The 27,110-nt window shown below is 45.8% G+C and overlaps 1 protein-coding gene and 1 gene segment (V, D, J or C); one reads left to right on the forward strand and one right to left on the reverse strand.

Annotated features, from left to right (window-relative positions):
* LOC137348969 (zinc finger protein 286A-like) overlaps positions 1 to 19,190 on the forward strand; it is a 63,240-nt gene extending 44,050 nt beyond the window's left edge. For 2 of the 3 annotated variants that reach the window (XM_068014210.1, XM_068014214.1), the window contains 3 exons: positions 6,716 to 6,826; positions 11,570 to 11,656; positions 17,957 to 19,190. In XM_068014210.1, coding sequence (XP_067870311.1) covers positions 18,236 to 19,075 — 840 coding nt within the window. In that variant the 5' untranslated portion in view covers positions 6,716 to 6,826; positions 11,570 to 11,656; positions 17,957 to 18,235 and the 3' untranslated portion in view covers positions 19,076 to 19,190. The remainder of the gene's footprint in view (positions 1 to 6,715; positions 6,827 to 11,569; positions 11,657 to 17,956) is intronic. The other variant, XM_068014211.1, reaches the window with a different exon arrangement.
* The window catches only part of LOC137348552 (Ig heavy chain C region, secreted form-like), a 703,592-nt gene that overhangs the window by 159,386 nt on the left and 517,096 nt on the right, over positions 1 to 27,110 (reverse strand).

The following is a 27,110-nucleotide window of genomic DNA, read 5'->3' on the forward strand; positions in this document are numbered from 1 at the left end:
GAAGGAGCACAGAAAAGATTCACGAGAATGGTTCCAGGGATGAGGAATTTCAGTTATGAAAATAGATTGGACTGTTTTCCTTGGAGAAGAGAAGGCTGAGAGGTGATTTGATAGAGGTATTCAAAATCATGAGGGGTCTGGACAGAGTAGATAGAGAGAAACTGTTCCCACTTGTGAAAGGATCGAGAACGAGAGGGCATAGATTGAAAGTATTTGGTAAGAGAAGCAAAAGTGACATGAGGAAAAACTTTTTCATGCAGCGAGTGGTTAAGATCTGGAATGTGCTGCCTGAGAATGTGGTGGAGGCAGGTTCAATTGAAGCATTCAAAAGGGAATTAGACAGTTCCGTGAAATTGAAGAATGTGCAGGGTAATGGGGAGATGGCAGGGGAATGGAACTGAGGGAGTTGTTGATTCAGAGAACTGTTGCAGACATGATGGGCCGAATGGCCTCCTTCTGCTCTGTAACGATTCTGTGATTCCATGACAATTCCACAGCCGCTTTCATCGCCTGTTAGCAGCGGGGCTGGAACAAATACAGCCAGGGACTCTGAGTTTACATCAACAGAGATGACGTTATTTGATGCAGGTAAAATATCATTAAAATGGTCCACCATAGTCAGAATTGTTTTCCCTAATACCAGCTCTACAATAGCTCCGTATTGTGCATCCACAGAATCAATTTGCATTCGTTCCTTTGAAGCCTATAACTTAATATACTTCGAATGGTTTAGATGTAGGTACATGGTGCAAATACTTGCTGTTTTTTCTCTGTCACTTTATTTGAAATTAATACTCATGAATGGACTGGATCAGAGCAGAGCTGGCAGTGTTTCAAGAATAAGTCTTTTGCAGCCAAAGCACACACTGACAACCTCAAACTATGCAGCACTGAATGCTAAAGGGGAAGAATCAGTGAAAGACTAAATTCTGGGGGGGGGGTTGTGGGGAGGGGCTCGAACCACCAACCTTCATGGTTAACAACCGAAGGCTCTAGCTGATTGCTCCACCAAAGCTTGCAAGATTCTCCAAAGTAGTGTGTCAGGTATTGTGACCTGGCTAATCGTGCCAGAGACCAGCTTTTCCAGACAGATGCTGTGGGTTGATTCCTGGGGTTTTACTCCCATCTGGGTGGAATAAATTCAGAATTTCTCCTTCAGTCAGAGAACTATTGTCTGTAAATTTCTTTTGTAAGGGGAGGCGGTGGCGTAGTGCATCGTCACTGGACTAGTAACCCAGAGACCCAGGGTTCATTAATGTCCTTTAGGGAAGGAAATTTACTGTCCTTACCTGGTCTGGCCCACTCCAGACCCACAGCAATGTGGTTGACTCTTAAATGCCCTCTGAAATATCCTAGTAAGCCATTCAGTTGTATCTAACCACTACAAAGTCAATAAAACAGAATGAAACTGAACGGATCACCCAGCATTGACCTACGCACCGGAAATGACAATGGCAAACCCAGCTGACTTGTCGACCGTGCAAAGTCCTCCTTACTAACATCTGGGGAGTTGTACCAAGACGTTGGGAGAGCTGTCCCACAGACTATTCAAGCAACAGCCTGACATAGTCATACTCACAGAATCATACCTTACAGACAATGCCCCAAACACTGCCATCACCATTCAGCGGGTATGTCCTGTCCCACCGGCAGGCCAGACCCAGCAGAGGTGGCAGCACAGTGGTATATAGTCGGGAAGGAATTGCCCTGTGAGTCATCAACATTGACTCCAGAGCCCATGAAGTCTCATGATATCAAGTCAAAGATGGGCAGGGAAATCACCTGCTGATTACAACCTACCGCCCTCCCTCAGCTGATGAATCAGTACTCCTCCATGTTCATCATCACTTCGAGAAAGCACAGAGGGTGGCAAGGGTGCAGAATGTACTCGGGATGGGGCCTTCAATGTCCATCACCAAGAGTTCCTCTGTAGCACTACCACTGACTTAGTCCTAAAGGACTCACAGTCAGTGATTCACAGTGGCACAGCTCCAGCAACCCGGGTTTGGTTCTGGGTTCTCCCTGTGACTGCATGGGTTTCCTCCCACAGCCAAAGACTTGTTGGTTGATAGGTAAATTGGCCATTGTAAAATTGCCCCTAGTGTAGGTAGGTGGTAGGAGAATGGTGGGGATTAATGTAGATTTAGTATAAATGAGTGATTGTTGGTCAACACAGACTCAGTGGGTCGAAGGGCCTGTTTCAATGCTGTATCACTCTATGACATAACTGCTAGACTGGATCTGTGGTAAAGGGAAAACATACTTAACCTCGTCCTCACCAGTCTGCCTGGCACATATGCATCTGTCCATGACAGTATTGGTAGGAGTGACCACTGCACAGTCCTTGTGGAGACAAAGTCCTGCCTTCACATTGAGGATACCCTCCATTGTGTGGTGTGGCACGACCAACGTGCTAAATAGGATAGATGTGGAAGAGATCTAGCAACGCAAAACATGGCCCGGCATATCCCCCACTCTACCGTGATCATCAAGCCGGGGGGCCAACCCTGGTTCCATGAAGAGTGCAGGGGGGCTTGCCTGGAGCAGCACCAGGCAAACCTCAAAATGAGGCACCAACTTGGTGAAGCTAAACACAGGACTACTTGTGTGCCAAACTGCATAAGCGGCATGCGATAGATAGAGGTAAGCGATCCCATAACACACGGATCATATCTGAGCTCTGTAGTCATGAATGGTGGTGGACAATTAAACAACTAACTGGAGGAGTTGGCTCCACAAATATCCCCATTCTCAATGAAGGGGGAGCTCAGCACATCAGTGTGAAAGAGAAGGCTGAAGCATTTACAACAATCTTCAGCCAGCAAGTGCCGGGTTGATGATCCATCTCAGCCTCCTCCCGCAGGCCCCAGCATCACAGATGCCAGACTTCAGCCAATTCGATTCACTCCACGTGATATCAAGAAATGACTGAAGATACTAGATACTGCACAGGCGATGGGCCCTGACAATATTCCGGCAATAGTACTGAAGACCTGTGCTCCAGAACTAGCTGCACCCCTAGCCAAGCTGTTCCAGTACAGCCACAACACTGGCATCTATACGCAATGTGGAAAATTGCCAAGGTATGTCCTGCACACAAAAAGCAGGACAAGTCCAACCTGGCCAATTACCGCCCCATCAGTCTACTCTCAATCATCAGTAAAGTGATGGAAGGTGTCATCAACAGAACTATCATGTAGCACTTGCTCAGCAATAACCTGCTCAGTGACACTCAGTTTGGGTTCCGTCAAGGCCACTCAGCTCCTGACCTCATTACAGCCTTGGTTCAAACATGGACAAAAGAACTGAGCTCAAGAGGTGAGGTGAGAGTGTCTGCCCTTGACATCAAGGCAGCATTTGACCGAGTATGGCATCAAGGAGCCCTGGAAAAACTGAAGTCAATGGGAATCAGGGGGAAAATACTCCGCTGGTTGGGTCATACTTAGCACAAAGGAAGATGGTTGTGTTTGTTGAAGGTCAATCATCTCAGCTCCAGAACATCACTGCAGGAGTTCCTCAGGGTAGTGTCCTAGTCCCAACCATCTTCAGCTGCTTCATCAATGACCTTCCTTCAATCATAAGGTCAGAAGTGTGGATGTTTGCTGATGATTGCACAATGTTCAGCATCATTCACAACTCCTTAGATACTGAAGCAGTCCGTGTAGAAATGCAGCAAGACCTGGACAATATCCAGGCTTGAGCTGATAAGTGGCAAGTAACATATGCGCCACACAAATGCCAGGCAATGACCGTCTCAAACAAGAGAGAATCTAACCATCTCCCCTTGACATTCACTTTCATTACGATCACTGAATCCCCCACTATCAACATCCTAGGGGTTACTATTGACCAGAAACTGAACTGGAGTAGCCGTATAAATACCGTGGCTGCAACAGCAGGTCAGAGGCTAGGAATCCTGTGGCAAGTAACTCACCTCCTGACTCCTCAAAACCTGTCCACTATCTACAAGGCACAAGTCAGGAGTGTGATGGAATACTCTCCACTTGCCTGGATGGGTGCAGCTCCAACAACACTCAAGAAGCTCGACACCATCCAGGATAAAGCAGCCCACTTAATTGGCACCCCACCTACAAACGTTCACTCCCTCCACCACCAACGCACAGTGGCAGCAGTGTGTGCCATCCACAATATACACTGCAGCAACACATCAAGGCTCCTTAGAAACCCGCGACCTCTACCAACTAGAAGGACAAAGGCAGCAAATGCATGGGAACACCACCATCTGCAAGTTCCCCTCCAAGTCACACATCATCCTGACTTGGAACTATATCGATGTTCCTTCACTGTCACTGGGTCAAAATCCTGGAACTCCCTTCCTAACAGCACTGTGGGTGTACCTGCCCCACATGGTCTGCAGCAGTTCAAGAAGGCAGCTCACCGCCATCTTGTCAAGGGCAGTTAGAGATGTGCAATAAATGCTAGCCTAGCTAACGATGCCCACATCCCATGAATGAATTTAAAAAAAAGACATTCAGAAGGGGACAACAATTAAATAGTTGTATTTAGTACAAAATAAAGCATATTTAACAATGTCAGATGATTAAAGAGAATCTTGCGATCTAAGGCAATAGATACAATATAAGTGATATGACCCGTTTTCCACTGGGAGTAACACTGATAAAGAGATAATGCAACAAGAGAGATATAATTAAAGGTGGTGTGTGAGGACAGAGTGTGCTACAGGACGAATCCAACAGGAGGGCGATTGTAAAAGGAGTGTGTGTGTGTGTGAAAGAGAGAGAGAGAGAACAGAATGTGATACAGAGAGAATCCACCAGGAGGCAGATGAGTCGTTTAATAGTACTCAACTTGAGTATTGCTGAAAATAGAGACCTGTTGTCAAAGCTTTTCGTCTTGCACTCATCAGCACAATTGCAAGAATGACCAATGTAAGGGACTTACACTGCATGAGAAGAGAGTGCTGATTGGTTGGCAAGAGAAGTCTGATTGGTGGAGGCGTTGCCATGGCGAATGCACCAGTTTATGGTGATTGACAGTTAACTGCCAAGCTTTGTTTCAAATTTAAATCAGACAGCTTGACTCTGATTGTTCAAGGCATCGCCCTGAGGAATGTACCAGCGAATGGCTGTCACTTATTTTGTTCTGCTGAAACAGGTGCAATGTTTGTACATATTCTTTCTGTCTGCAAAGAACAGGGCCCTGAGTATTAATATGTGTAGCTTCCAGTATGCACAAATGTGCCACACTGTGAGCCCTACGAAGAACATAAGAAATAGGAGCAGGACTAGGCTATTCAGCCCCTCACGCCTGCCCTGCCATTCAATAAGATCATGGCTGATCTGTCCCAGGCCTCAACTCCTCTTTCAGGCCTGCTCTGCCTAACCCTCGACTCGCCGAGATTTCAAAAATCTATCTACCTCCTCCTTAAATATATTTAGTGACCTAACCTCCACAACTCTCTGAGGCAGAGAATTCCAGAGATTCACCACCCTCTGAGAGAAGAAATTCCTTCACATCTCAGTTTTAAATGTGTGCCCCCTTATTCTGTAACTATGTCCCCTAGTTCGAGATTCCCCCACTAGTGAAACATCTCAACATCTACCCTGTCAAGCCTCCTTAAAATCTTACTGACAGTCTTAAATTGGTTGTCAGCATAATTCTTAGCACACTGCGGATTATTTAGAAAATGTTGTCCAATGGTGGAATCACATCTAATGTTGGACACTGTGGTTTGAGTTTTGCAAGCATGGGCTGGTTGGGTATGTCCACTGCCTTGCCCATTACGATCAGCAGAAGGGACATGTTTGATACGATCTACCAGTCTTTGGGACGTACGGCCTATATACTAGCATCACACGGGCATTGAAATTCATATATCACATTACTCATTCGTGTGATAGGCAGATCGTCTTTTTGGCTTGCTGTCAGCATCCTGTTAGTGACAAACACCACACATGTTGCAACTGCATAGTAGCAGCGTGAAACAGCTAGCTTCACCTCTTGCTCAAATTTTTGGGATACATTAGCCTTGCAGGGTAATTTGAGGTTTACTGGGCACTTTTCAGGGCCGAAAAAGATGGCCTTAGGCCCATTCATAAGAAGGGAGATTGTTAAAAGTGTGTGTGTGTGAGGAGAGAGTGTGAAACAGGGACCCTCACTCGCCTTCGCACTGAACAACTTCTGCTCGACAATTTCAACCTCCGTTTTAACTCTTCTTACTCTTTCTCTCACCTCTAAGCTCACTGCCCTCTCCTCCCTAAATCTCTCCCCTGACATATAAACTCTCCTGACCTTATTTCCACCCTGTCCCAGACCTTTCCCCCTGCCTTTGGACTCGCTTTAAACCTGTTACATCTCTGGCCTTTTTCCAGTTCTGAAGACAGGCCACTCATCTGAAACATTAACTTTGTTTCTCTCTCTAGATTTGCTGCCAGACCTGCTGAGGATTTCCAGCATTTTCTGTTATCATATCTGATTTCCAGCATCCAAGTGCATTGGCTTTTGCATCCAAATGGTTGAAGGATCATCTCCAGGTAGCTACCATTAGACCCAGCTCCCCGGGGCTAGAGGCTTCATTCAGGAGACTGCCACATGGCAGAAGGTCCAGTCCCCTCACCACTCCCAAACCCACCCCCATTACAGACAGATTCAGCTTGGACTCTCCCATAGATGAGGGGCAGGTTCTGAGGCACAGAAAGCTGCTGCCTGAGATTTTTTTTTTGTTTCCTGGTAGGTGACTCACTCTTGGATGGAGCGTGGTTTGAGTGACAGGCCTCAGGCTATATCAGGACTGGTCAGAGCCATTGCTCCCTCTTTTGCTCATCAAATGAACAGATGAAGTCAGGTTGGTGAAGATCTCCGGTTTTAAACTCTGTCTCTCTCAACAGGTATTTCCAGCATCTTATGTGGGACTGTGTAAGTGTGTCTCTGAACCGTATTGTGGGACTATGTGAGTTTGTGTGTGTGTCTGAACCGTATTGTGAGACTGTGTGAGTTTGTGTGTGTGTGTCTGAACCGTATTGTGAGACTGTGTGAGTTTGTGTGTGTGTCTCTGAACCGTATTGTGAGACTGTGTGAGTTTGTGTGTGTATCTCTGAACCGTATTGTGAGACTGTGAGTTTGTGTGTATCTCTGAACCGTATTGTGAGACTGTGTGAGTTTGTGTGTGTGTCTCTGAACCGTATTGTGAGACTGTGTGAGTTTGTGTGTGTGTCTCTGAACCATATTGTGAGACTGTGGTGAGTTTGTGTGTGTGTCTCTGAACCGTATTGTGAGACTGTGTGAGTTTGTGTGTGTATCTCTGAACCGTATTGTGAGACTGTGTGAGTTTGTGTGTGTATCTCTGAACCGTATTGTGAGACTGTGAGTTTGTGTGTATCTCTGAACCGTATTGTGAGACTGTGTGAGTTTGTGTGTGTGTCTGAACCGTATTGTGAGACTGTGAGTTTGTGTGTGTGTCTGAACCGTATTGTGAGACTGTGAGTTTGTGTGTGTATCTCTGAACCGTATTGTGAGACTGTGAGTTTGTGTATGTGTCTCTAAACCATCTTGTGAGATTGTGGGTCTCTGAACCGTATTGTAAGACTGTGTGAGTTTCTGGGACTGTGAGTTTGTCTCTGAACCGTGTTGTGGGAGTGTGTGCATTTTCTGTGTCTTTGAACAGTTCCCCCTCCCCGCTCCCGTATAATTATGTGACTTGCTGCAACAGTGCAAACCGGGTGGTTATGAACCGGCCGCCCATTTTGAGCAGAACTCGGGAGAGATGGACAGCAGGATCCCGGTTTATTATCACCTGTGCAACAACCAGTCCAAATCTCCCCCAATGAGAGTTACTGAGACACAGACACCAGAGATTCAGGGAGAAGGACTGAACTGAGTCAGAGAGGGAGGGAGCGAGGAACCAATGATGGGAACTGAGTGCAGAGGGAAGAGATACCGAGCAATTGACAGAGAGGGGGAAGGGATGGAAGAGATGAAGAGAGATTAAGAAATTGTGGAAATATAGAGACGCAGAGATATAAACGATGTTGAGCGATAAAGGTATAGAGGTGGAGTGGCTGAGATATGAACAGCCAGGGAGGTGCAGAGATAAAGTTGTAGGAAGAGATGGAGAGGGTGAAATATACAGGTTACATTGGGTGCTGTGGAGCAGCGGTTCTCAGTCTTGTAATTCTGAGGGACCCCTCCTCCTACCCTTTGTTATAAAAATATCTCAACCCGCCTAAAACATCAGACTTTTTCCTGTAGGTAAGAATAAGTGACACAGAGAAACCTATCTCTTTATTATTTCCCTCTGGAGGAAGCTCTTATCCAAGGATTCCTCTTGCCAAAACACCCACTCTCTCTGCATCGACATGCTCCAGCTTCTAGAAAATCTCCTGCTGAGAGAGAAATGAAACATTGGTAAAAACAAAGCAAAGATTTTTCAAATAAAAGACACAGCAAGATCCCAGGATTCATTTTCTCTCTGTCACTCACTGACACGGACAATCTCAGCAACACCATTTACACATCTCCCGCTATAAAGAGGGAACAGATTTAAAAAGCGAGAGGGGCTATTAGTTGCTGAGATCTTGCCCATTGTCATGTTAATCCAGGTACCATGGCTGCTTTGACCAGAGACATTCCAGGGAGCTGCTTTTTGATGATCTGTGAACTTATCTCTACAAGGTCATTGCTGAGAACATTTGCTGCATCTTTCAGCTCATCAACAGGAGGACAGTGACATGACCAGGCCCCAGTCTGTCCAGAAGCTGATAAACTCTCTTTAAAACTGCTATTAAGGTGCTAATTCCTTATCATTGTCCCAGGAATTATCGTTACAAATCAGACCTTTTGGAAGTGGTGTAAGAAGTGGGGACTGCCCTACATAGGCTGGGAGCTGGGCAGTCACGGAACACTGGGGACCCCCAGAGCCTGTGTGTCTCTCGCTCTGTCTCTCTCTCTCTGTCTAACCTAATTTCAAACTGTCTCCCTCTGTTTCTCTGTATCTCACCATCTGTTGATACCTCATTGTAAAATCAAACACTGCTGATCCCTTGCCCCTCTTCTGATCAGTCAGCCCAGGATTGCTGTTTTGTACATTCAATGTTACAATAGGAAGATTGCTGATTCCTTTAGGAGACCGTTTAAAATCACTGTTCCGGGATTTATTTTTGCACATCAGACTTTCTGGAAGGGTGTGACTGAGGAGATTTACTCCTCAGGCTGGGAGCTGAGCAATGACAACACACTGGATACTCACAGATCCTGTGTCTCCTCAGCCCCACCTCTCTTTTTTGCTCCCCCACTGTTTCCCTCACGCTCTCTTTCTCTCTCCGCTGTTTCCCTCATTCAGAAAGATGGAAAGGCGGAGAGAGACAGAGAGAAATCCACCATCAGAACCTCAGCGAAATGAATAAAATGGCTTATGCGCATTTCGTTTAACCATCACATGGCTTAAAACACGAGCATTACTCGGGAATTATAACGGGTTCAAGTTACTGACTTAAATTTCAAGCCCTGAGGCGTGTTTTATAGTTAATGGGTTAATTTTTAAAAGTGTGGTCACCGTTGCAATAAATGGAATGCAGCAGGCAATTTGTGCATAGCAAGATCCCACAAGTAGCAATGTAATCATAGCCAGATAAATCTGTTTTAGGTGGGAATTGACTACAAGTCAAGGCAAGAATATCTTTAAACAAAATAGCACAGCAAGAGCCCAGGGATTCCTCTGTCAACTACACAGACAATCTCAGCGACTTCCAAATACAAATCATGCTTATAAACCAGAGGCATAAAAGATTCAGACAGTCACCTCCACCCTCCATCTCTCTCTCTCTCTCCCTCTGTCCCTTTATCTTTGTCTCTTGACTCTCTTTGTTCCTGTCTCTTCTTGATTTTATTCTCCAAAATACCTTTCTAGGTTTCATCTCTGACCCTTTTCTCATTTTCTCTCGCTCTCTCTCTATCTATGTCTCTTTATCTCTATCTCGGATGTAATCTCAATTGAAATGTGCTGTGAACTGTACTGTATAAGTCATTGGTTAGACCACAACTTGAGTACTGTTTGCAGTTCTGGTCACCTCATTGCATAAAGGATGTAATTGCGCTAGAAAGGGTACAGAGGAGATTTACGAGGATGTTGCCGGGACTGGAAAAATGGAGCTATGAGGAAAGATTGGATAGGCTGGGATAAAAGCAAAATACTGCGGATGCTGGAAATCTGAAATAAAAACAGGAAATGCTGGAATCACTCAGCAGGTCTGGCAGCATCTGTGGAAAGCGAAGCAGAGTTAACGTTCCGAAGAAGGGTCACTGACCCGAAACGTTAACTCTGCTTCTCTTTCCACAGATGCTGCCAGACCTGCTGAGTGATTCCAGCATTTCTTGTTTTTATTTGGATAGGCTGGGGTTGTTCTTGAACAGGCTGAGGGGAGATCTGATTGAAATGTACAACATTTTGAGGGGCCTGGATAGAGTGGAGGTGAAGGGCCTACTTACCTTAGCAGAGAGGCCAGTGATGAGGGAGCATAGAATTAAAATGATTGGGAGGAACATTAGAAGGGAGATGAAGAAAGGTTTTTTCACCAAGAGGGTGGTGGGACTCTGGAACTCACTGCTTGAAAGGATAGTAGAGGCAGAAGCTGTCTGGAAATGCACCTCAAGTGCCATAACTCTGCAGGGCTACAGACCAAATGCTCGAACATGAGATTAGACTGGGTGGATCATTTTTTGGCCAAGACAGACACGATGGGCCTCATCTCAGTTACTCTCCAAAAGAGCAATTCCCTCAGTTAACGATTTCATATCCCTCTAAGGCAAGTTTATCCAAAGCTGTTTGTTCATCACATCCAGGATTCAACTTTCAAACAGCGCCCACTAACTTCAGTTTCTGGATGAGTTTGTAAATTTAATCCCAATACGATCACAGAAAATTAGTCGCTATTCCCTAATTGGCACTTTCAATGGCGGAGCTCTTACCCAGCATTCCCGCGGATGTGACGGTGCTCTATCCAGACCAGAGAACAGTGCACAGGCACAGTGCGGGACGATATTTGGTGCATGCGCAGTGTGGAGTTGCGCAATTGTTGGAGACGTTTTTGTAGCGGGTGAGATTCGGCGGGGTGCAGGGGAGGAATGGAGCCGGTGGCTGTGCGGGGAGGCTTCAGAAACACTGGTGTCAGCAGCAAACCCCGAATAGGAACCTCCTGGTACCACGTTTGCAGCTTTGGGGTTTTTTCCCCGTGAACAGGCCCAGGTTAACGGCCGCCATCATGATTGAGCAGGGAGTAGAGCGCATGCGGGACCATCCTTGGTGGGTGGGGCTTCCGGGTCCCAGTGACCAGGATAGAAAATCATTGACTCATTGATTTGATTTTCTGCAGTCAGGGGCTGCAGAACTGAACCCAGCCAGAGTAGAGGGAGGGAGAAAACTGGCAGTGGAGGAAAGAAACAGTGTGATGGCTTTGGATTTCAGCACAGGGAGGAGGGAGAGTGTGTGGGACAGGGATTTACAGCTTTGGGGGAAGAGAGGAAAAGTGAAACTAGAATTGTCTGTTCTGAATTTCTATCCTGTACTGATGACTTTTGTAAACTCCTTTTACAGGGAATTAGAAGGTGAGGATTTGCAGACGTTGATTTTATTCTCACGCTGTACGCAGTGGGTCTCTCACCATCTATCCTGAAGGTGCTGGTAAGTACTTGGTTTACTGTTTACATCTCACTGAATTGTAACAGAAATGATCAGAAATTGTTGAACTGAGTGTTGCGTCCAGAAGACTGAAGTGCCAAATTGAAAGATGAGCTGCTGTTCCTTGAGCTTCTGTTGAGCTTCACTAGAACCTGAGGCTGAGGACAGGGAGGTTAGTGTGGGAGTGGAACAGAGAATTAAAATGACAGGCATCCATAAAATCAAGGTCATGCTTGCGAACTGAATGGAGGTGTTCCGCAAAGTGATCACCGAACCTGCTTTTGGCCTCCTCAATGTTTGGAGACCACATAGTGGGCAGTGAACAGAATATATTAAATAGACAGAAGTACAAGTAAATCACTGTTTGACCCCCCAGGGAGTATTCAGGGCCTTGGCCAATGAGAAGGGAGGAGTTAAAAGGGCAGGCGTTGCATCTCCTGTGCGTGCACGGGATGGGAAGTGGGTTGTTGGATGTGATAGGGGTTTGGACCACAGTCCCACCACAATACTGAAAGGGGAGGGGAAGATGTGTTTGGTGGTGGCATCACACTGGAGGTGGGGGAAATGATGGAACACCGAGTGCAGTCCCAGGCCCCAGTATAAAACAGGGAACATTATCCGATTTACAAACACCTGGTGTAGGCCTCAAACCCAGAATAAGTAGCTACCGGTCCCATGTTTGCACCGAGCGGGGCGGCAGCTGTGGGGTTTCTCCCAGTGACAGGCCCAGGTTAACAGCCGCCATCTTTATAGGAGGCAATGTGCAGCTGGGCGCATGCGTGGCCATCCTGGGCCAGGAAGCGGGAGGAGAGAATGTTGTGAATTTCTATCCTGGACTGATAGTGATGGTTTTGTAAACTCCCTTCACAGGGGATTAGAAGGGGAGATATGCAGACAAGAAAATCAAACCAAACATCACATCAAGATCTGACAGTCACTCGATTCATTAGGGTCTGAATATCACCTGTTTGTTCTGTCGATGGGAACAGTTTCAAACATCAGTGTAAGTGGAAAAACACTGAGACACACACACCCCACTGTGAGGGTTCCAGTGCACTGACTGGAGAGAGCTTTAACCAGTTTCACAGTTTCGCCCCACTGTGAATGGTGTGATGTTTTTTCAGGCAAACATTTCTCCTTCCACATTCAGAGGACGATGATATTCCGGTCCTGATGAATCGAGTAACTGTCAGATCTTTGAGTTTCCTGTCTGTAAACTCTTCTCTTCTAATATCCTGTAAAAGGAGTTTACAAAAGACATCATTAAGTACAGGATAGAAATTCAGAACAGGCAATTCTAGTTTCTATGGAATTTTACTTTCCAAAAGCTATAAATCATCATTCCACACCCTCTCCCTCCTCACAGCTGAAATCCAAACACACCACACAAAACTATTTTCCACAGATCAGCAAATCCTTTAATGCTGGGCTGTATGACGCGAAGCCCACAGACAGCAGAGCCTCCCAGTCCTTCCTGTCATCTATCACAGAGGTCTTAGATGACAGCAGGAGGGAGAGATTGGACAAGCCGCCAACTCTGGATGGGCTGACAAAGGCCGTCGAGTCCTTCGAGACGAGTAACACTCCCGGGAGCGACGGCTTACCGGTCGAGTTGTACACGGCCCTGTGGACCGGGTCCGGAGGGACACGATGTTCAAATCTCTGGACAAGGGCGGGAAAAATGTACCCAACGCCTCATCCTGATGACCACCTTCGTGTGCGGCTGCATCAAGCTGTGTGTAAACCTCCAGTAAGCAAACTCCAAGTGTCACTACGTGCTGAGGTTCTATCTGTCCCCGGTGTTGCGAAGGATGGGCTTGGCCACATTGCCGCGGAACGCTCCATGCAGTTGGGCCGTGCCGTACCACCTATCCTTCGTGGAGCAGTTTCTGTGGGAAAACACCTTTGACCAACGGTCCATCAGGCAGTGGTCTGCACGGAATGTCCTCAAGGGCCTACGGGAAAAGGAGACGGTGGATGCTGTCAGATGGTTCCCCGAGCAGACCGTCAAAGTCATTTGGCGGAATGCCTCATCACCAGAACTTTCAAACAGGCACCAAGACGTAGCTTGGCTGGTGGTGAGAAGGGCCCTTCCTGTCAGATCCTTCATGCACACCCGAAGTCTCGCCCCCTCCGCACAGTGCCCCCGCGTTGGCTGTGGTGGGGAAGAGACGGTCGCCCACCTCCTCCTGGAATGTGTCTTTGCAAAGCAGGTGTGGAAAGAGATGCAGTGGTTTTTGTCGAGGTTCATCCCAAGCAGCTCTGTAACACAGGAGTCTGTGCTCTACGGGCTGTTCCCAGGGACGCACACCGAGACAAACATCAACTGCTGCTGGAGGACTATCAATTCGGTGAAAGACGCCCTTTGGTCTGCCCGAAACCTGCTGGTCTTCCAGCGCAAAGAGTTGTCCATGACCGAATGTTGCAGACTGGCACATTCCAAGGTCCAGGACTATGTGCTGAGGGACGCACTAAAGCTTGGGGCAGCCGCAGCAAAGGCTCAATGGGGAAAGACCACAGTGTAAGGTCCCCCCACCAAGTTGAACTGAGGGGCTGGATCCATGGGAAACCCCTCGAACTGTATCGTTGATATTTTCTTTTGCTGTAAATGTAAAACTGTAATTGGCATGACAATAGTGAAATGGAAGGGTTGTGAAGAAACTCATGATAGTATAGAAGGAAACTGATCTCCCTTGCACTGTTTGTATTTTTTGGTGCTGTTTGAAACTGTTTGGCAATGTAATTTTTGCAGATTTTTATGAATAAAGTATATTTTGGAAATAAAAATTTTTTTTTTCCACAACTCCCAGTTTTCTGCTTTCACTTCCACAGTGACTGCTTCCCCTCCCTGCCCTGAAGGTGTTGATTCTGACTGCTTTCAGTTGCACATGAACTGGTTCCCCTCCCCCCAGCCTCTCCTCTACTTGGGTTCAGTTCTGCGCTCACTGATTCATGGAATGATTACAGCGCAGAACAAGGCCATAGAATCACAGAATTGTTACAGTGCAGAAGGAGGCCATTCAGCCCATCGTGTCCACACTGGCTCTCCAAAAGAGCAATTCCCTCAGTTCCATTCCCCTGCCTTCTCCCCATACCCTGCACATTCTTCCTTTTCACATAACTGTCTAATTCCCTTTTGAATGCTTCAATTGAACATTCCAGACCTTAACCACTAGCTGTATTAAAAAGTTTCCTCCCCCCCCATTTGCTTCACTCACCAAATACTTTAAATCTGTGCCCTCTTTTTTTTTTTATTATTCGTTTCCTGGGATGTGGGTGTCACTGGCCAGGCCACCATATATTGCCCATGAGAAGGTGGTGGTGAGCTGCCTTCTTAAACTGCTGCAGTCCATGTGGGGTAGGTTCACCCATAGAGCTGTTAGGAAGGGAGTTACAGGGTTTTGTCCCGTGAAGGGACGGCGATATAGTTCCAATTCAGGATGGTGTGTGACTTGGAGGGGAACCAGCAGGTGGTGGTGGTCCCACACATCTGCTGCCCTTGTCCTTCTAGGTGGTAGAGGTTGCAGGTTTGTCCCGATTCTATACCACTGTCCCACCACCTCTGCTGGGCCTGACCTGCTGCTGGGACAAGACATAAGTGGGGGGGGTGTTGGCGGTATCTGGGACATTGTAAGATACGATTTGGTGAGTATGACGATGTCAGGCTGTTGCTCAACTAGTCTGTGGGGCAAGCCCCCAGATATTAATGAGGAGGACTTTGCCGTGTCGACAAGGCTGAATTTGCTGTTGCCTAGGTTGATGCCGGGTGGTCTGGCCTGTTTCATTCCTTATTGACTTTTTAGCAGTGAGATACAACTGAGCGGCTTGCCAGGATCATTCTCGATCCTTTCACGAGTGGGAACAGTTTCTCTCCATCTACTTTGCCCAGACCCCTCATTTTTTTTGAATACCTCTATCAAATCACCTCTCAGCCTTCTCTTCTCCAAGGAGAACAGTCTAACTTCTCTAATCTATCTTCATAACTGAAATTCCTCATCCCTGCAATCATTCTTTTCTGTACTCCCTCTAATGCCTTCACTTTCCTAAAGTGTGGTGCTCAGAACTGAACGCACTACTCCAGCTGAGGCCGAACTAGTGTCTTATATAAGTGCAACATAACTTCCTTGCTCTTGTATGCCCCTAATAATAAAGATCAGGACACTGTATGTTTTATTGATCGCTCTCTCAACCTGTCCTGCCACCTTCAATGACTTACACACATATACACCTAGGTCAATAAAAGCAAAATACTGCGGATGCTGGAAATCTGAAACAAAAACAAGAAATGCTGGATTCACTCAGGTCTGGCAGCATCTGTGGAAAGAGAAGCAGAGTTAACGTTTCGGGTCAGTGACCCTTCTTCGGAAAAGGGTCACTGACCCGAAACGTTAACTCTGCTTCTCTTTCCACAGATGCTGCCAGACCTGCTGAGTGAATCCAGCATTTCTTGTTTTTGTATACACCTAGGTCGCTCTGCTCCTGCACCCCCTTTAGAATGGTGTCTTAATTCTATATTGTCTCTCCATGCTCTTCCTACCAGAATGAATCACCTCACATTTCGCTGCATTGAACTTCATCTGCTACCTGTCTGCCCATTCCACCAACTTAACTATCTTGTTTTGAATTTCTGCACTATCCTCCTCACAGTTCACAATGCTTCCAAGTTTCATATCATCTGCAAACCTTGAAATTGTGCCTTGTACACCAAGGTCTAGGTCATTAAAATATATCAGGAAAAGCAAGGATTCCAACACTGAAATCTGGGGAACTCCCCTACAAACGCCTGTATCAAATGCCTTTTGAAAGTCCATGTACACCACATCAACAGCATTGCCCTCATCAACCCTCTCTGTTACCTTCTCAAAAAACTCCAGCAAGTTAGTTAAACATGATTCTCCCTTAAGAAATTTATGCTGGCTTTCCTTAATTAACCCACATTTATCCATGTGACTATTAATTTAGCCCCAAAGTATTTTTTCAAAAATTTCCCCACCACTGAAGTTAAACTGATTGATTGGCTTGTAGTTGCTCTGCTTATCTTTATACCCTTTTTTGAACAAGGGTGTAACGTTTGCAATTGTCCAGTCCTCTGGCACCACCCCCGAGTCTAAGGAAGATTGATAATTTATGCCCAGTGCCTCAGCGATATCCACCCTTGCTTCCCTCAGTATCCTTGGATGCATCACATCTGGCCCTGGTGCCTTTTCCACTTGAAGTACAGACAGACTATCTAATACTTCCTCTTTATCTAGTGCCTGACTTGCCACTCTTTCACCGTTGCCTGGGTTGCATCATCTTCCTTGGTGAAGACAGGTGTAAAGGATTTGTTTAATACCTCACCTATTCCCTCGGCCTCCATGTGTAAATCCCCTTTCTGGTCCCTAATCGGCCCCCTTTTACCACCTTTTACTATTTATATGCCTATAGAAAACTTTGACCCACCGTGCTGGCTCTCTGTAACAGCTACTAAGTTACTTCCACTCCCCCACCTTTTGCCCAACACCTTGCATTTTTTTGCCCTGCAGAGAAATATCCAGTTCTCTTTTTTGAATCGATTGTATCGGCCTCCAACACCCTCTCAGGCAGTGGATTCCAGAGCCAAACCACTCAGCCAGTCTCCACATTGGACGCAATACGCCTAGTTGAGGCTGAACCAGTGTTTTATAAAGGTTCCCCATAACTTCCTTGCTTTTGTGCTCTATGCTTCTATTTATAAAGCCCAGGATCCCCTGTGCCTTAATAACCACTTTCTCAACCTGCCTTGCCATCTTCACCGATCTGTGCACATATACCCCCAGGTCTCTTTACTGACCACTGGGGAACACCACTATATACTCTCTTCCAGTCCGAAAAACAACCGTTCACCACTGCTCTCTGTTTCCTGTCACTCAGCCAATTTCATATCCTTGCTGCTATTGACCTTTTTATTCCATGAACTATAACTTTGCTGACAAGCCTGTTATGTGGAACTTTATCAAATGCCTTTTGGAAGTCCATGTACAGCACATCAACTGCATTACCCTCATCAACCCTCTCTGTAAACTCATCAAAAAACTGCAGCAAATTAGTTAAACACGATTTTCCCTGAACAAATCCCTGCTGGCTTTCCTTCATTGATCCACGTTTCTCTGTGACTCAGCTTGTAGTGATATTTGATCTGAGTTTCCTGTCTACAAATCCTCCTCATATAATCCACCCTGTCGATGTGTTTTTTTTTTACAAAAGTTGTTAATTTAAGTACAGGATATTTATTTCCTGTGAGCCGATTGAGATAAGATAATTGACTGCAGTTTTCTCCAATAGGGAGTGTGGATCTGGGCTGTGATTGGTTCCTTTTGGTGGTGATCTATCCAATGGCAGTGGAGAGAGGCTGATCTGTGCCAGTGAGTTCAGTGAATTGGAGCCCAGGCTCTGTCTGTCTCTGTGAAACCGGAAGGAGCTGCCCAGCTTGCTTTTACACAACCAGTTAACCTGAAAAAACAGCGCACCATTTACAGCAGGGAGAAGCCGTACACGTGTTGTGTGTGTGGATAGGGCTTCAACCGAGCATCCAACCTGGAGAGACACAAAGAAACCCACACCATGGAGAAACCATGGAAATGTGGAGATTGTTGGAAGGGATTCATCTCTCCATCCAAGCTGGAAAGGCATCGACGCAGTCACACTGGGGAGAAGCCATTCACCTGCTCCCTGTGTGGAAAGGGATTCGCTCAGTCATCAAACCTCACTACACATAAACTTGTTCATGGTGATAGACTATTTAAATGTTCTGACTGTGAGAAGAGCTTTAAAAACAAAAAGGATCTGCAGACACACCAACATACTCACACTGGCGAGAGGCCATTCACTTGCTCCGTGTGTGAGAAAGGATTCACTTGTTCAACCAACCTCACTGCACATCGACTTGTTCACACTGATAAGAGACCGTTTAAATGTTCTGAATGTGAGAAGAGCTTTAAATGCAAAAAGGATCTGCGGACACACCAACATACTCACACTGGCGAGAGGCCATTCACTTGCTCCGTGTGTGAGAAGGGATTCACCTGTTTAACCAACCTCTCTTCACATCAACTTGTTCACACTGATAGGAGACCATTTAAATGTTCTGACTGTGAGAAGAACTTTAAAAGTGGAAGGGATCTTCAGACACACCAACGCACTCACACTGGTGAGAGGCCATTCAGCTGCACTATGTGTGGGAAGGGATTTACTTGTTTAACCAATCTCACTTCACACCAACTTGTTCACACTGAAAAGAGACCATTTAGATGTTCTGACTGCGAGAAGAGCTTTAAAAGCACAATTGATCTGCTGAGACACCAGCGAGTTCACACTGGGGAGAGGCCATTCCCTTGTTCCGTGTGTGGGAGGAGATTCAGTCGTTCATCCAACCTGCTGAGACACCAGCGAGTTCATGACTGACTGCAGGAGTTGGATTCTGCTGTTACTGTTGCTGTTCACCACATCCAGGACTGAACCATGTTCATTCTGTCAGTTGGGTTCTGCTTTTGGTGATGTTAGTAACCCTATAACTTGGCTGAAGGTATCTTTGATATCTGTCAAATAATAAACAACTTTGATTCAAATACACAGTGTGTCGAGTCCTTGATTTCTCCAAAATTGAGGAGATTAATGGATGTCCTGTTACTGACTGTTCAGTTCCTGGGCATTTTTGCCTTTCAAACTCCACATTGTTTTGGTTCTCATATTCTCCTCACCTTGGTACCATAAAGTTACAGATTTGATACCAGTTGACTAATCTTAAAAGCTTGACCATACTTTTCTACATCAGCATGCTTTGCAAGGCCAAAAGACCTTTTCAGGGTAACTGTCCAGCTGGATTTTGCAAGCTGTCTTTCACAGATAAGAAACATGGAGAACAAGGTTCCTCCTAAGCTATGGAATATCTAGCTCTGAGGTCCACAGCCCTACACGTGTTTCAGAGAAACTAAGAATAACAAACAACTACACTTCGCAGATCTGTTAGGTCTTTTGGTTAACTGTGCCTAATGAAAAATGTTTGCTGGAATATGAAAGGTCCTTAAAATGTTTCGCTATGAGCTGCATTTTATGCCCGGCGCCCTTTAAACTCGGCGGGTTGCACGCATTCAGCGGCCACTGCAGAGCCCCTGCGATATTTCGCGCGGGGGCTCAATTAAATTGTGGGAGCAGAGTGTCTGCCCCCAATGATGTTGCGGCTTCCCCAGAGTCAGCGTGCAGGGGCCAGCGCCATTTTTAAAGGGCTTTAAACCCGTAAGATTACTACAGATTTTTAAATGGGCAGCAACATGAAATTTTATGAAACATTAAAAAAATGTGGCTAGCCCTTCCCCAACCCCCCCAATAGTCATTTCAATGCCCGAAATGACCAACACATTCCTTTCTCCCTACCCGAACTTTACCCCCTAAATGTATAACATTTGGCCGATAACCCCTTCCCACTATCCCACATCCGATTAAAAATTGATTTCCCTACTCCTCCCTGAAATTTTTGTTATTCCCCTCCCTCCCCATCAGGTTCTCGCCGCGGCGTTCCGAAGGCCAAAAGGCGGCTGTAAAATCGGCTTGGGATAGCAGGTAAGTTATTTTGAATATAATTACTGTCAATTTAAATATGCAGATGAAGGGCCTGCCACCAGGTGGTGGGGGGAGGGGGGGGCGGGTGCTGGGAGGCCACACTGAGGTCCCCCTGCCACCAGTAACATGCGGTGGGTCTTTCTCAATGTCGCGGGTTGAGACATGCCTCTACCCATAACATTGCACTGGACACCGCGCCGCGACCCATGGCATCGAGGGGCCGGTAACATTCATCCCTACTGTTATGACCGACTTCTCCTGACAAAGCTCCCAATCAAAATATACGATTCTGATTGTGGTGGGACCAACGCACTGTTAATTCAATCCCGTATCTCCACAGATCGGCTAACATATTTTAAAACTTTCCAAATTAAAGAAAAACCCAACCAAATTGTACCATCTATTAACCCCCTGAATGAGGCTAACCAAACCAGGTGTCTTTAAATCAACAAGTTAACCCTTTAATTAGAAGAACTAAATTCTTAAACGCTTTGAAGATATAAACAACATTTAGAATAGAAAAAATTAAAGTCCTTGCAAATTTGCAGTCAAATGTTGCTCAAAGTCCTCACAGGATGTTGCTCAAAGTCCTCACAATGTTGTTTTCCTTCTCCAGCGAATTTCAACAATTAAGGACTTGCAAACTCTTTCAACAGAATCAATCTGACTTTAGAGTTTTTGAGGGATAAAAAATTGTCATAGTCTAACTTCCCTTTCTTCAATTTAAATTACCAGAGATCTCTGTTTTGGCTTGATGTTTTTAGAATTTTGAGAGATAATAACTAAACAGACTAAAATCCTATCCCTTCAGTTTAAATGGTAGAGAGCTCTTTTTCTAGGTGCTAACACCAGCTCTGCTCTGTCTATGTGTTCTGTTAGAACAAACTGCCTTCCATTAACAGCCAGTTCAAAACTGTATTGTCACAAATGTATCGCATGAAACTCACTCCCAGTGGCTATATCTTTGGTAAGGAGAATGAACCCTTTGAATTGCAGTCTCCAAATGGCTGTTTCTAAGGCAATGAAAATGCGCCTTCCTATAACTCCTGAGGCTTGCTGTTCTCAAAGCAATACTGATCTTTTGCATGCCTTAAAGGCAAACTGCATATTCCCAGAAACAAAACTACATGACCGTGACACCATGTTTTAGTAGTTTGATAAGAAATGAGAACAGCTGGATTGGTTAACCATTAAGAACAGCTCCGAATATACAGGCAAGTATGAACAATGAAATCCCTGACAGATAGTTTGAAAGCCAGAGATTGGATGCTTCAAGAAAATTATAAGATCAGTTATGGGAATGATACAGGATGAGGTAAGAGAAGATGGTGTAAAACCTGATTAATTAAGATTATAGAATCTCAAGGAAGGTGGATAATGTCAGTGTGGGCTTTCACCACATGGTTTAAATGAAGAACTTAATGCACCATTGGATTTATTCTATTGAGAAATTTTTTTATAGGGCAATGAATAATGAATATTCCAGGGTACACAATATTTCAAACAGACAGACAGAATGGCAAAAGAGGAGGGTTAACCCTGAGAGTAAAGGATGGCATAAGGATATTAATAAGAAGGGATCTGGCCTCAGAAGATCATGAAGTAGAATCAGTTTGTTTGGAAATTAGGAACAGAAGGAGTCAGAAGACACTGGTGGGAGTAGTTTACAGGCCTTTTAACAGTCGTTATGTTATTATACAGAACATTAAATGGGAAATTATTGGAGCATGTAAAAAAGGTAATGTATTAATTGTGGGGAATTTTAATCTGCATATAGACTGGCAACTGGTTGAGAAGATGAATTTGTAGATGCTTTTGTGACAGTTTCTTGGAACAATATGTTGTCGAACCCACTAGGGAGAAAGCTATCTTGGATCTTGTATTGTGTAGTGAAGCAGGGTTAATGAGCAATGTCATAGTAAAAGATCCACTGGGAAACAGTGATCATAATACCATTGAATTTCATGTTAAGTTTGAAAATGACACATTTCAATCACAAACTTAAACAGCCAATTATGAAGGTATGAGGGGAGAACTGGCTACAGTTAATTAGGTAAATAGACTGGAAGGTATGGCGGTTAAGAAACAGTGGGAAACATTTAAAGAAACAATTCAAAGGGTTCAACAAAAGTAAGTTCCGTTCAAAAGCAAAAACTCGTCCATAAAGACTCATCCATAGCTCATTCAGGAAGTTAAGGAGAGTATTGGACTGAAAGAAGAGGCTTACAATATTGCAAAATTCTATTTTCTTTATCAATTTCTTGGTCCTTCTTGGCTTTATTGTAAAATGCTCGCAGTCCTCAGGCTTACTACCTTTTTTGGCAACTTTATAAGCAGACAGGAGACTGGATGTCCCAGCTGCCCACCCTGGGATTCTCAGTATGAACAGGGTGGGATGTGTTTTGAGACAGGGTGTCCCAGCTCTCCACCCTGGGATTCTCAGAATGAACAGGGTGGGATGTGCTTTGAGACAGGGTGTCCCAGCTCTCCACCCTGGGATTCTCAGAATGAACAGGGTGGGATGTGCTTTGAGACAGGGTGTCCCAGCTCTCCACCCTGGGATTCTCAGTATGAACAGGGTGGGATGTGCTTTGAGACAATAGAGTGGTCAAGAAGGCATAACGGCATGCTTTCCTTCATCGGACGGGGTATTGAGTACAAGAGTTGGCAGGTCATGTTACAGTTGTATAAGACTTTGGTTCGGCCACATTTGGAATACTGCGTGCAGTTCTGGTCGCCACATTACCAAAAGGATGTGGATGCTTTGGAGAGGGTGCAGAGGAGGTTCACCAGGATGTTGCCTGGTATGGAGGGCGCTAGCTATGAAGAGAGGTTGAGTAGATTAGGATTATTTTCATTAGAAAGACGGAGGTTGAGGGGGGACCTGATTGAGGTGTACAAAATCATGAGAGGTATAGACAGGGTGGATAGCAAGAAACTTTTTCCCAGAGTGGGGGATTCAATTACGAGGGGTCACGAGCTCAAAGTGAGAGGGGAAAAGTTTAGGGGGGATATGTGTGGAAAGTTCTTTACGCAGAGGGTAGTGGGTGCCTGGAATGCGTTGCCAGCGGAGGTGGTAGACGCAGGCATGATAGCGTCTTTTAAGATGTATCTAGACAGATACATGAATGGGCAGGGACCAAAGAGATACAGACCCTTAGAAAATAGGTGACATGTTTAGCTGGAGGATCTGGATCGGCGCAGGCTTGGAGGGCCGAAGGGCCTGTTCCTGTGCTGTAATTTTCTTTGTTCTTTGAGACAGGGTGTCCCAGCTCTCCACCCTGGGATTCTCAGTATGAACAGGGTGGGATGTGCTTTGAGACAGGGTGTCCCAGCTCTCCACCCTGGGATTCTCAGTATGAACAGGTGGGATGTGCTTTGAGCCAGAATGTCCCAGCTCTCCACCCTGGGATTCTCAGTATGAACAGGGTGGGATGTGCTTTGAGACAGGGTGTCCCAGCTCTCCACCCTGGGATTCTCAGTATGAACAGGTGGGATGTGCTTTGAGACAGAATGTCCCAGCTCTCCACCCTGGGATTCTCAGAATGAACAGGGTGGGATGTGCTTTGAGACAGGGTGTCCCAGCTCTCCACCCTGGGATTCTCAGTATGAACAGGGTGGGATGTGCTTTGAGACAGGGTGTCCCAGTTCTCCACCCTGGGATTCTCAGTATGAACAGGTGGGATGTGCTTTGAGACAGGGTGTCCCAGCTCTCCACCCTGGGATTCTCAGTATGAACAGGTGGGATGTGCTTTGAGACAGAATGTCCCAGCTCTCCACCCTGGGATTCTCAGAATGAACAGGGTGGGATGTGCTTTGAGACAGGGTGTCCCAGCTCTCCACTCTGGGATTCTCAGTATGAACAGGGTGGGATGTGCTTTGAGACAGGGTGTCCCAGCTCTCCACCCTGGGATTCTCAGTATGAACAGGTGGGATGTGCTTTGAGACAGAATGTCCCAGCTCTCCACCCTGGGATTCTCAGAATGAACAGGGTGGGATGTGCTTTGAGACAGGGTGTCCCAGCTCTCCACCCTGGGATTCTCAGTATGAACAGGGTGGGATGTGCTTTGAGACAGGGTGTCCCAGTTCTCCACCCTGGGATTCTCAGTATGAACAGGTGGGATGTGCTTTGAGACAGGGTGTCCCAGCTCTCCACCCTGGGATTCTCAGTATGAACAGGTGGGATGTGCTTTGAGACAGAATGTCCCAGCTCTCCACCCTGGGATTCTCAGAATGAACAGGGTGGGATGTGCTTTGAGACAGGGTGTCCCAGCTCTCCACTCTGGGATTCTCAGTATGAACAGGGTGGGATGTGCTTTGAGACAGGGTGTCCCAGCTCTCCACCCTGGGATTCTCAGTATGAACAGGTGGGATGTGCTTTGAGACAGAATGTCCCAGCTCTCCACCCTGGGATTCTCAGAATGAACAGGGTGGGATGTGCTTTGAGACAGGGTGTCCCAGCTCTCCACCCTGGGATTCTCAGTATGAACAGGGTGGGATGTGCTTTGAGACAGGGTGTCCCAGTTCTCCACCCTGGGATTCTCAGTATGAACAGGTGGGATGTGCTTTGAGACAGGGTGTCCCAGTTCTCCACCCTGGGATTCTCAGTATGAACAGGTGGGATGTGCTTTGAGACAGAATGTCCCAGCTCTCCACCTTGAAAGGCTCAAGAAGAGAACCAACTGGGCTGCATGAAGCTGCTTTGTGACATCACAGCAGTGCCTAGTAACCAACCTACCTGAGCTTGCTCATTATGGGCTAGGATTGTTTGATGGGACAGTGCAGAGGGAGCTTTACTCTGTATCTAACCCGTGCTGTACCTTCCCTGGAAATGTTTGATGGGGACAGTGCAGAGGCAGCTTTTCTCTCTATCTAACACGTGTGGTACCTGCCCAGGGTGTTTTCCACATTAGAAGAGTTACTTTGAACACTCTAACGGTGGGAAAATCTTTAAAAGTTCATAGTAGCTGAAGCATAATCAGTGTATTTGCCCACTGGGCAGAGGCTGTTTAAATATCCTGTGTGGGAGGAAATTAACCCCAATTGCTGAGACACCAGTGAGTTCACCTGTGAATTTCAGGGATTGGATTCGGATGTTACTGATCACATCTGGAACTGGGGCACAGCAGAGGACCCTTGAACTTGGGTTTCTGTGAGAATATTTCATTAATTTTGTCTCAATAGGATCACAGAAAATGAATTTCTAATCACTGACTGGGTCTTCCAATGACAAAGCTGTTACCCAGCATTCCCTGTGGATGTGAATGTGCCCTAAGGAGATTATATTAAACTTGTATAAAACACTGGCTCGGCCTCAACTGGAGTATTTAGTCCAGCTCTGGGTGCCATACTCCAGGAATATATGAAGACATTAGAGAGAGTGCGGAAAAGATTGACAAGAATGATTCCAGGGATGAGGAACGTAGTTAGATTGGAGAAGTTGGGACTTTTTTCCTTGCAGAGAAAGTTGAGAGGAGATTTGATAGAGGTATTCAAAATCATGAGGGGTCTGGACACAGTAGATAAGGAAAAACTGTTCCCATTTGTCGAAGAATCGAGATCCAGAATTGGCTCAGGGACAGGAAACAAAGGGTAGTAGTCGACGAATGTTTTTGTGAATGGAAAGCTGTTTCCAATGGTATTCCACAGGGCTCAGTGTTGGGTCTCTTGCTGTTTGTGGTATATATTAATGATTTGGACTTAAATGTGGGAGGCACTAGATGAGGTTCACTAGATTTATTCCAGATGAAGGGTTTGTCTTATGAAGAGAGATTGAGCAGTTTAGGCCTTTACTCTCTAGAGTTTAGAAGAATGAGAGGAGATCTAATTGAGGTATATAAGATGATTAAGGGGATTGACAAAGTAGACGTAGAGAGGATGTTTCCTCTTGTTGGGCAATCTAGAACAAGAGGTCATAGTTTTAGGATAAGGGGTAGCAGATTTAAAACAGAGATGGAGAAATTACTTCACTCAAAGGGTCGTGAGTCTGTGGAATTCACTACCCCAGAGTGCAGTGGATGCCGGGACATTGAGTAAATTTAAGGAGGAGATAGAGAGATTTTTAATTAGTAATGGGTTGAAGGGTTATGGAGAACAGGCAGGAAAGTGGAGTTGAGGCCGAGATGAGATCAGCCATGATCGGATTGAATGGCGGAGCAGGCTCGAGGGGTTGAATTGCCTACTCCTGCTCCTAGTTCTTATGATTGGGAAATTTGCTGATGACACAAAAATTGGCCGTATAGTTAATAGTGAAGAGGATAGCCGTAGACACCAGAATGATATCAATGGTTAAGTTGAGTGAGTAGGAAAGTGTCAAATGGAATTCAATCCAGATAAGTGTGAGGTACTGCATTTGTGGAGGGCAAATAAAGGGAGGGAATACACAATAAACAGGAAGATATTAAGAGGAGTAGAAGAGGTGAGAGACCTTGGAGTGCATATCCACAGGTCCCTGAAGGTGGCAGGACAGGTAGATAGAGTGGTGAAGAAGGCATATGGATTGCTTTCCTTTATTGACAGAGATATAGAATACAAAAGCAGGGATGTAATGCTGGAACTGTATAAAACACTGGTTAGGCCACAGCTGGAGTATTGTGTACAGTTCTGGTCACCACATTACAAAAAGGACATAATTGCTCTGGAGATAGCGCAGAGGAGATTTACAAGAACGTTGCCAGGGCTTGAAGATTGCAGCTATGAGGAAAGATTGGATAGGCTAGGGTTGTTTTCCCTGGAACTGAAGAGGCTGAGCAGTGACTTAATTGAGGTGTACAAAATTATGAGGGGCCTAGATAGAGTAGACAGGAAGGGCCTGTTTCCCCTGGTGGGGAGGTCAGTTACTAGAAGTCACAGATTTAAGGTGATTGGTAGAAATATTAGA

Source organism: Heterodontus francisci, chromosome 34 (assembly GCF_036365525.1).
Source record: "Heterodontus francisci isolate sHetFra1 chromosome 34, sHetFra1.hap1, whole genome shotgun sequence".
Classification (NCBI taxonomy): domain Eukaryota; kingdom Metazoa; phylum Chordata; class Chondrichthyes; order Heterodontiformes; family Heterodontidae; genus Heterodontus; species Heterodontus francisci.